The sequence below is a fragment of the Triticum aestivum genome, chromosome 5D (assembly GCF_018294505.1).
Source record: "Triticum aestivum cultivar Chinese Spring chromosome 5D, IWGSC CS RefSeq v2.1, whole genome shotgun sequence".
Classification (NCBI taxonomy): Eukaryota; Viridiplantae; Streptophyta; class Magnoliopsida; order Poales; family Poaceae; genus Triticum; species Triticum aestivum.
The window spans coordinates 373,637,526-373,648,069 of record NC_057808.1 but is presented as its reverse complement, the minus strand read 5'-3'; the positions used below and the strand labels follow the sequence as shown (position 1 = coordinate 373,648,069).

General features: G+C 44.4%; 1 protein-coding gene across 1 annotated transcript; it reads left to right on the top strand.

Moving 5' to 3' along the window:
* The first annotated feature begins 209 nt into the window (after positions 1–209).
* On the top strand, positions 210–9,536 carry LOC123121875 (uncharacterized). The gene is made up of 3 exons (XM_044541970.1): positions 210–605; positions 3,216–3,359; positions 6,860–9,536. Exons 1-3 carry the CDS (start codon positions 308–310, stop codon positions 8,830–8,832), a joined length of 2,415 nt encoding a protein of 804 aa, XP_044397905.1. The 5' UTR covers positions 210–307; the 3' UTR covers positions 8,833–9,536.
* Positions 9,537–10,544: the final 1,008 nt, after the last annotated feature.

Below are 10,544 nucleotides of genomic sequence, written 5' to 3'. Positions count from 1 at the left end.
TATTACGAGAACCAAGTTTTTCTTGTCCAAGAATTATTTAGGTTGGCCCAACAAAGTTTTAGTTGGTTAGAATCTAAAACACGTTTATAGCTAACTGGTTCTCTAAAAACTAGTTTTTTTTTAGCACCTGTAAAAACTGGGACCTCCTATAGGGTTATTTTAGCCTGGGCCGTAGCCCACGGATACATTCGGCCCGTTAATGCCCGAAGGCCCGCTCGGAGCTGCCCGCCGGTCTCCGACGTTGGATCGAGCCGACGGCTCCTATCGACCAATACCAGCGCCGGGTCAAACCCTAAGCACGCCGGCCATGGCGGTGCGGCAGCCCCGTTCGTCGGAGCAGCGTGCCTGGCCTCGAGGCCGCGCGCTCCTCTGCCGAACGGCGCTAGCCGTGTTGAGCACATGGCGAGATCGGAAGCCTGTTCGCGCCGGCGACGCGCACAGGCGCTCGGCGGCGAGGTGGGGAGGCGATCGCCGGCGCCTGTCGTTTGGTGGCGGCGACGTGCGCGGCTCAGGGGACACACAACATTCGCGTCCGACAGGCGGCGCCGCCAGTCATTTCTTCCCGCCGGCCATCAAGAGAGACGGCGGCGTAGTAGCGTCAGTAGGTAAGCCCCAAATCCCTTTCTCTTAATCTTCATTTCATAATTTTGGGCTTCAAACTTAGGGGATTTGAATTTGCAAATTGGGGAATTGCCATCCAGGGTTAGTGTTTCGGATTGGGGAAATATTTTGTGGATTTCCTTCAACATTCAATTCTAACTGAATAAATTAAATATCATAATTATCTTATCAGCACTGACCATTAGCAATTATAGCCTTAACCAAAACAATAAACGACTAAAACATGATCAATGGCTTTAATACTGTATTGACACATGTAGGGCTTAAACCTGCAGTTATCATAACCGAGGGCAAAGAGGAACTTGATCATGATCATCAACTGAAAGCCAGTAACGTCTAAATGCTTTGAAGCCACTGGTGGACTTAGCCCTGCAGTATATGTTACTGCTGCTGCCAATGTAGCAGCAACCAGCAAGAAACTGTGGTTTCGCTCCAGTTCCTCCTCTTTATCATGGAGAGGAGCATCTGGATCATCTCTTATGTTGTGCCTTCTGCTGAAAATTTGTGCTATATAGAATCCCCCCAGAACCTTAGGTCTGAACTGTAAAGGCTACGCCGCCGGAGATATCTCCTGGAAGAAGCCAACTAGGAGCAAGGATCCAGCATGGAAATATGCTTATTGGCCTGATCTGCAGGACAAATTGATGCTCCAATGTACTTTGTATAGTAATATTACATATTAATACTAGGTTTTAGTAATTGATAACTGCAAGTTGTGTGCTACAGTACTATGTCTACTAATCCAGCAGTAGTCTAGACTAGACACGATTAGTCTGAGTCTCAACCTTCGAACGGCTCATTGACTTGTAAACGTTGGGCCAGAGACCACCCGGTTGTGCCAGCCCCGCCCCCGCCTGGTAGGTAATGGTGGCTGATAAAGTTGCCAGCAGGATCAAGTACTTCCTCAGCTTCCGTAGAAGCAGTGCTTCATCAGCGCCACTCGGTGTCAGGTCATCATACTGGTGTTGTTGCTGACTTGTGGTATTGTGAGGTTCGTGACCATTACCAGGCTGTGGCTCGGACTCCATGACCATGACCTCATAGAACCAATGCAAATCTCAACTAAGAATCTGAAGTCTGAAGATTGCCGCGCTCATTTGTCATTCTTCGGACTCTGTATATGCCCAGGTTCTGGTCCTCGTTATTATCTCCAGAAATTTAAGAGGGTGGGAAGAAAACAAACGGTGACATTAAATCCAGTGACAAATTTACCGCCAGAAAGAGTCAAAAGGATATTAGAAAATATCTTTGGATTTAGCCACTAAGAAATAAAACAAAGCAAACAAACTAATAGTGTTTCCATTCGGTTATTTCTAGTCAATGCCAAACTTTGTTTAACTTTTTCTTTTGCAATCATAGCTTTGTGTAACCGTTTCAGTTAAAGTATCTCTTGCAGTAGACCAGCATTTTATTTAGGACAGTAATACCGAGCTCCTTACCAGCCCTCTCACGCCTTGAGCAGTTTAGTCCATTTGATTTCGCATTCTCGCAATCCTTGGCCGTCCGATCACAATTTTATTCTCGCCTGGGCCATCTGTGCAATTTCGTAGGCTCTCTGTCCTAGAGGTCAGCTACTCTGGAGGAAAATTTGAAGCAAGCTGTTTGATCGGGCCTCACTTCACCGCAGCCAGCCCGTTTCTGTGGCAGCCCATTTAGCATGATGAAAATCTGTTCGGGCAGTGTACAGCCGACCGAGCAACTCTGCTCATCAGGTCCTCCTGCTCTGCTTGGGAGAGAAAAAAAACATCCAACCTTTACGAGCGAGCCGGCTCCTCTGATGTGCCTCATGGCACGGCAGAACTACCGTACATGCTCATATATGCCGCTAATAATTCCTTGCCCAGCCATCTAATGGGAGCTGCCCCGTCCGTTACTCTCGCACGCTGTGTCGCTGGTTTGGATGTTTAACTGAAAATCCAGACATCTATGAAAAGGCACAAGTGTATACTGAACAAGCAAAACAAGGGAAGGTACTCTGAATTTTCTGATCGATGCGGCAGTAGCAGCCATGAGCTAGGAAGACCTACTTCTCAAAGACAAAAGGGACCAGTCTAGGAGTACATTGGCCTTGGTAATTGGCAGTGGTGCCTCGTAATGCATCTGCTCCTTTTTCAGACCAGTCTGGTTCATCTACCTGCAGATTAATGCATTTAGAAAAGGAACCAACAATGTATATTGACTCCTGAAAAATGATGGACATGTTTCTGATTAAAAGGATGAGCTGACACTCTTGCACACCTATGACACTGGTTCAGGCGTAACTGAAAAGGAATAGCCAGGTACATACTTAACAAAGAAATTCAGACCATGTGTACATAATAATATCACCACTGCTCTAAGTCCCAAAATGCCCAAACACTGAAGCCACATGAAACGGATGTATACTTCAGAGAACTATATATAGGTACTATGCGGACTTCAGCACTGCATCTAAATCGTGAGCACTTCATTTGACAATGGTCAAAACAAGTCTTGATCATCCTACGGTATGATCAGATCAGCTTTCAGAAAGAAATCATACTCTTATACAAGTGTGAGACAGACACAGGTATACTACCATTGGATTAGCAGTGAGTGGGATATTTATTTTGCAGGACAAGCAAGGACGATAATCATAGACATCCCTGACAAAAGCTCCTTGGACATGGCCAACACTACCAGTGGGTTCAGCAATCAAATCTTGATGGGAACGAGCATGGATCCAACTTGTGCGCTCTCTGGAGCAACAACTCCTCCAGGTAACAACATATATACTCCATTTCTATAGCTAGCTTCCGTATTAGTACTCGCTTTGTATTCTGGTCGATGCATGCTCTAACACATGACATGAGAGAACAACACAGCACCTAATCCTACACTAATATAATTCCCTCAGTTTTCGGTGCACCGGTCATGAACGGTTTGAATTGATGTAACTCTAGCTTTGTTTTATTTTTGCGAGACACAAAGCTAGAGTGGCACAGCTAGCTATAAGTCAGAGAGGGGCGAGTCTAGTTATTTTTGTGAGTGAGACACAAAGCTAGAGTGATTGAGACACAAAGCTAGAGTGAGACACAAAGCTAGAGTGATTGAGACACAAAGCTAAAGTGAGACACAAAGCTAGAGTGGAACATATGCTGTAGTACGTAGTAGCACGCATGCATGTTTGGGCTCTTCATCGATTTCATGCATGATGATGTCTACAGATATTCGCCAAGAATAAAAAACTATCACACATTACATAATTAATTGATGGATTGTATATATTTAGAATGCGGGATATAAAGGATCTGACGAGGTGCTTTTAGCTAGGTTCAAACCAGTCTAGCTAGTGCCTGCTAATTTTTTACACAGCTTTTTACCTCCCATTAATCGGTCACTCTGATAAAGCTAGCTTGCTGCTTGTCATTGACAGCATCTTAACAGTGAAAAGTTGGAGTTATTAGAATTAAACACGACGTATGAGTCCGTGTTGGTTTCCATCAGCTAGCAGGATTGGAGGTCGTAGCCGTGTAGGTTAGATTACTAGTCCTAGCTACCATTTATACATGTGTATAGCCCCTTGTAAACACCAGATCGTTGAGAAGCAATAAAGAAAGCCATGAGTGATATGCCCCTGTGGCTAACCAAAAATCTCCCGATCAGTATTTCTGTTTGCCATCGCCAAGTTTACGAGGAGTTCTCATTGAGACGTTCCGTCGTGATCCAATCGCTAGAGAGGAAGCTTACCCAGGTCAGGTGCACGTACGCAAAGTGTGCTAGTGATACGACGTGTGCTATTGATAGAGAAATCAATTAATCTGCTTGCTTGCTAGCTTCCAAGCCAGCTTTGCACGTACGTTTGTTTGCTCTGGGTGATTTGATCTAGCGTTCTAAAGCAAAGAGGAGTTTGGCACTTTGTTCGCTATACCTTTTCTTTTCCCCCTCTCGATCTCCTGTGTTGCATGCCAAATGGACTCCGACTAAAGAAAAGATGTGTAGATGGATAGATAGGCCGGCATTTGATTCTTGAGTTGCGTGCTTTGTTCCCTATACCTTTTCCCCGGCCTCTCCCGTGTTTTCATACAGAAAAGAAGGTGATACTTCCTTCCTTTTTTCTTTCTTCCTTTTGCTTGTGCAGCAGAGGGGCCTGGTCGTACCACGTACGGAAATTAAGATCAGATGCCAACCGGCCAGGCGGCATCAAATCCTTTGAGGTTCCTTTTTTTCCCCAAGGCGGCTGGGTGATCATCATTACTACCCCCAATACCTCGTCGACAATGCATGGCCATGATCATATGCTTTGTCGTAGTTAGTGCAGCAGTGATCATTCCTCCTTCCATTTCCCGCATGCATGTATCTTTTCGACGTACGGCTCCCTGTGTTTGTAAAGGTAACCGAACCTGGATTTCAACCTAGAACAAATGTAAAGCCGTACGTCGGCGATTTTTCAACCAGTCGGCAACAGAAGATATATGACCATCTAGAGATTAATCAGATGCATACTCGTGTGGCTCCCGCCCCATATGAACGTACGATCGAAGCGGAGGAGAGGGAACCAGAGCTAGAAGATGTGAAAGCAAAAGAGGCAGGCATGCGGCTGGGAAATTAAAGTAAGACGAAACCAGCATTGATGTAGTCTAGGCACAAAGTGCAAAAGGGGCCAGGGAGGTTGAGACAAAGCATATGAAAGTCAGATAGTACTCCCTTGGTAAAGAAATATAAGAGCGTTTAGATCACTAGAGTAGGTGATTTAAAGGCTCTTATATTTCTTTACGGAGGGAGTAATGGGTAGCGGGAAATTTTCTGTGAATGATATGTTTGCACTTTGGTAAAGCTGCACCAGGAGCAGGATATGAAAGGGAGAGACAAGGTGCGTGCGTGGTACAGAGAGAGATGGATAGCGAGATAGCTAAGTAGGCTTTATCAAAGAGGTAATAGCACCCCAGGTACCTTAACTTGCACCCAACGTGATGATTTAGTATCAAAGTTGCAAAACTTGACCAAACCATACCTCAACTTGCAACCAATGTGATGATTTAGTCCCAGGCCAATCAGAGCTCGCCAATTGGCTGCCAAGTAGCTGGACCGGTCAGCGCGCGCAGTTTTGCACAAAACCCCCTGCCGTTTCACTGAATCAACCCGCAGTATAGCACACCTGAATTAAATCTGTCGGAATCGAGTTCACGTCCGGGCGAGAGCTGGTCGCTGTCGGGCCGACAGAGCTCACGGGCTGGCGGGGTGATGGTGACGTCATCGACGGAGGCGTCGTCGCCGCCGTTCGCCGGCGGCGTGGAGACGCCGGCATCTGCTCATCTCGTCCGGCCGTTGGGTGCATTCCCTCCTGATTACTGTGAGCTCGACGCCCCGTCTCTGCTTTCTTTTTCTCCCTCTCCTCTCCTCTGCTCTGCTTTGCTCCGCTGGGCTCGTCGCCCCGCCGTTTGCAGCTCGAATCGCGTCCATTTGTGCTCGAATCGGGGTCTACTAGTGGTGTTTTCTGAGTAGGGTAATGTATGGCGAAGTGGAGCTAGGGTTTCGGCCTAGGAATTTAGGTTTGGGTTCGACACGATAGCTCGGGTTTATGGCGGACAAATTAGATGTTAATGCCTTTGTAGTTGACTTTTCGTTCTGCTTTAGCATGTTCTGTACTCAAGCATCTGTTCGTGTTGTGAAATTTAACTCCTTTTTGCTAATGGTTTGTTTATTAAGCTTGAAGTTGTTTTGTACAGAATATAAACTTGGCTATTTTGTTACACCATTCAGTGATTGTTTTGGTAATGCTAATGGTATGTGCAGCTAAGTTTCAGTGAATTGAATGGTTTGTGTTAATGTTGTGCTAATCTTGTATTTCATTTATGGTTAGTTTATATAAGTTCACTAAATATGTTCAGTTATCTGTAGTTCAGTTAGTACAGTTACTGAAAACATTCAGTTAACTACAGTAACTGAATATGCTCAGTTAATGTTGCACTAGCTGTGATAATGTTCAGTTAGTGTAGTTAACTGAATATGTACAGTTAACTGAATGTTTTCAGTTACTGTAGTTAACCATGTTCAGTTACTGTAGTTAACTGAATATTTTCAGTTACTGTAGTTATCAGAATTCTGTCAAGTACTGTAGTTAACTGAATCTTCTTGAGCTTACTGTAAGTAACTGAAAGGTTCAGTTAACTGAACCTGAAGCTGTTGTTCAAGTATGTTAAATCTGATGCAATTGACTAATTTATTCAGTTAACTGAATATTTGTTTCTCAACTGATGCATGTTTGTTTTGAATACAGTGTGTGATGCAGCAAATGGAGAAAGGGTGGACAGTCCATTTTTTACACTGGAACTTGAGCATGGTGGAATTTTCTGTGGCCCAATCACAAACCTGGAGTACTGGAACCCTTCTGTTGAGGTGCTAGACTTTGTTGACTCTGGCACTTTCTCTTATGCATTCCTTGAACAACACTTGGTTTGGTTGGGATATCCTGTGAGTGAGCACATCATTTACTTCAGCAAACCAAATAAACCAATCTCAGATGGTTTGATCAGAATTAGCAGTGATGATGATGTGCAGCATATTATCAGAGCTAGTGCTGAGCATAAGATGCTTGTAGCCATGGTTGACCATACAGATTTCATCAGCAACTTCAGGTCTGACTTGGTGTGCACATTGCCCCTATCTTTCATAACATCAACAACAAGTTTTGCAGCAGGAAGTGCATCCCCTTCCCATAGCCTAGTTTCAGTCTTTGTAGAAGATCCTTTGTTAGAGATTGCAGCAAATGCAACAGACCCAGAGAGTTTGCTTATTGAGGGTGCTGAGCAGAACATGCTAACTGAAGATCCCTTGTTAGAGATTGCACCAATTGGAACAGACCCACATAGTTTGCTTATTGAGGGTGCTGAGCAGAACATGCTAACTGAAGATGGAGAAACAGTTATTGAAGATGTAGTTGTTTCAGATTCTGATTTCAGTGACAGTGACTATGACATAGATGATGGTGATGATGATCTTTATGATGACAACATTGACTTTGATGTTGATGAAGAAGCTGATCAGGATGAGGATGATGTGGAGCCTGAATACTTGCTTGAGGATGAAGATCTCAACCTATCAACTGAGCAAGCAGATGAACTTAGGTACAAATTTAAAGCTTTCAATGCAAAGGTGGACATGATTTCCCCTGTGTTTAAAGTAGGGATGGTATTTGCTGATGTGGTTGAGCTAAGACATGCACTGACTGCATATTCAGTTAGAAACAGAGTGCAGATCAAGAAGATAAAGAATGACAAGAGGAGACTTGAAGCAGTTTGTGAAAATGGTTGCCCATGGTTTCTGTATGCTGGCAATGACAACAGGACAGGGGGGTTTGTCATCAAGACTTACTATGGAGAACATATATGTCAGAAGAAATGGAAGATAAGGTCACTGACAGCAAAATTCCTGTGCAAGTATTTCATAAATGAGTTCAGAGATGACCAGAAGATGTCACTAGGTACATTTTCAAGAAAGATCACCAATGAATTTCATGTCACCCCTAACAGATGGAAGCTAGCTAGGGCAAGAACTGCAGCACTTAAGGAGATCCATGGTGATGAAGAAGAGCAGTTCAGTAGGCTTAGGGACTATGGTCATGAATTGAGGAATACCAACCCTAGGTCTACATTTCTTCTGTCAACTGATGTTGTTAGAGACAAAGATTTCCCACAGGGCAGGAAATGTCTGAAAACTCTATATTGGTCTTATGATGCATGCAAAAGGGGTTGGCTCAAGGGATGCAGGCCTATTATTTTCATTGATGGTTGTCACATGAAAAATAGGTTTAAAGGAGTGTTGCTTAGTGCAGTGGGTATTGATCCTAATGACTGCATTTTCCCCATTGCAATGGGTTGGGTGGAAGTAGAGTGCACCAGTTCTTGGGAGTGGTTTCTCACTACATTGAGAGATGACCTTAACATCACAAATAGTGCTCCTTTCACTATTATGAGTGACAAGCAGAAAGGTTTGATCAATGCTGTGCAAAAAATCTGGCCAGATGCTGAGCATAGGTTTTGTGTTAGGCATATTTATCAGAATTTCAATGAGAAGCACAAAGGAGAGCAACTGAAGCAAGATCTGTGGGCCATTGCAAGAGCACCAAACAGGGTTAAGTGGAGCCAAAACTGTGAGAAAATGGATGGACACAGTGCAGCTGCCTTCCACTGGACTGAAAGACTTGATCCAAAGACATGGTGTAAATCATTTTTTAGTCTTTCCCAAGTGTGATATTCTGCTGAACAATAACTTTGAAGTTTTTAACAGCTACATTCTGGAGGGCAGAGAGATGCCAGTGCTGTCCATGCTGGAATACATTTTTTACAAGATCATGCAAAGGCTAGTGAGTAAACAGAGAGAGGCCATAGAGAAGTGGGCAGGGCAGAGAATATGCCCAAAGATCAAGAAGAAACTAGACAAGAACACTGAGTTTGCTGCTAATTGCCATGTCTCTGAAGCTGGCCAACAATTGTTCAGAGTTCAGTCTGGTAACTCTAGTTATACAGTTGACTTGTGCTTGCACACTTGTGACTGCAGGAGATGGCAGCTCTCTGGAGTACCATGTGGCCATAGTATAGCATGCTGCAGGGAGGAGAGCTTGACCCAGTGACAATGGTTCATGACTGCTACAGTGTGGAGAATTATCTGAAAGCATATGGATACACTCTGGTTCCACTTAAAGATCCAAAGCATTGGGAGAAACAGAATGGAGACAAAGTATATCCACCAGTTTTCACTAAACAGTTGGGAAGGCCAAAGAAAAACAGGAAGAAAACACCAGAAGAGAAGAGAAGCAGGAATGGTGTTAGATATTTGAACAAAAAAGGTGTGACAATGCACTGCTCAATTTGTGGCAGAGCTGACCACAACAGGAAAGGGCACTACAGGTGGCAGGAAGCACTAGTTGCAGAAGGAGTAGAGCTTGTTGATGATAACTATGATGATCCAACATTTCTTCAGGTATGCTTCTGTTGCATCTCATTTTGCACAGTTGGCTCTAATGCATGAACTCCCAAAAATGAGCTTATCTGAACATCTTTCTTTGCAGAACATCTTTCCAAACAGGCCCGATCCTAGGTTGGATCCTACTGAGTCACCAACTAGTATGGTTTTTAACATGGCCAGCAGGGAAAGAGCAAGAAGACCTTCTCAAAGGGTCCATGGCCCACTGCCTGAGCTCTCTTCATTTGTTGCTGCTGCTGGGGCTGAAATACCACAACCCAGGGTGACTACAGAAATGAATATTGCTAGGCAGACCAGGGCAAGAACTATAGCTGACATTGCAAGAGGAAAGAAAAGGAGAGGCAGAGGAGAGGTACATCCAAATGCAAGAAGAGGAAGGGGAGCAAGTGGAGTTTCAGCTCTAGGAAGAGGTGCCAGTGCAGATGTAGGGTCAGTGGAGGGAGCAAGTGCAGGTGCTGGGAGAGGGAGAGGAGCAAATGCAGGTGCTGAGAGAGGGAGAGGAGCAAATGCAGGTGCTGAGAGAGGGAGAGGAGCAAATGCAGGTGCTGGGAGAGGGAGAGGAGGTAGTAATGTGAATGCATGGAGAGGAGAAAATTCAGATGCAGGGAGAGGAAGAGGAGGCCAAGCAGGTGAGAGGGCATGGTGGCTGATGTTTGGAGATGACATTGCCAGTCATATTCCTGACCTAAATGCTCCTCCTGATGATTTTCCTGCTGCCTGATCTAGTGGCAGTTCTCAGGCACCATTTTTTGACAAGGCCTATACTTATGTAACTCATAAACTGGCCTTTTTTGTTATGTCAAACTGTGGCATATATTGCCTCCTTGTTGATGGCAAAATGTGGCATATATTGCCTAATTTCTGGATGGCAAACCATGGCATACATTGCCCTTTTTGTAATTAAATATTATAATTATGAGTTAACTGAATGCTGGAATACATTTGAATCTTGGAAGATAACTGAATGTTGCAACATATCT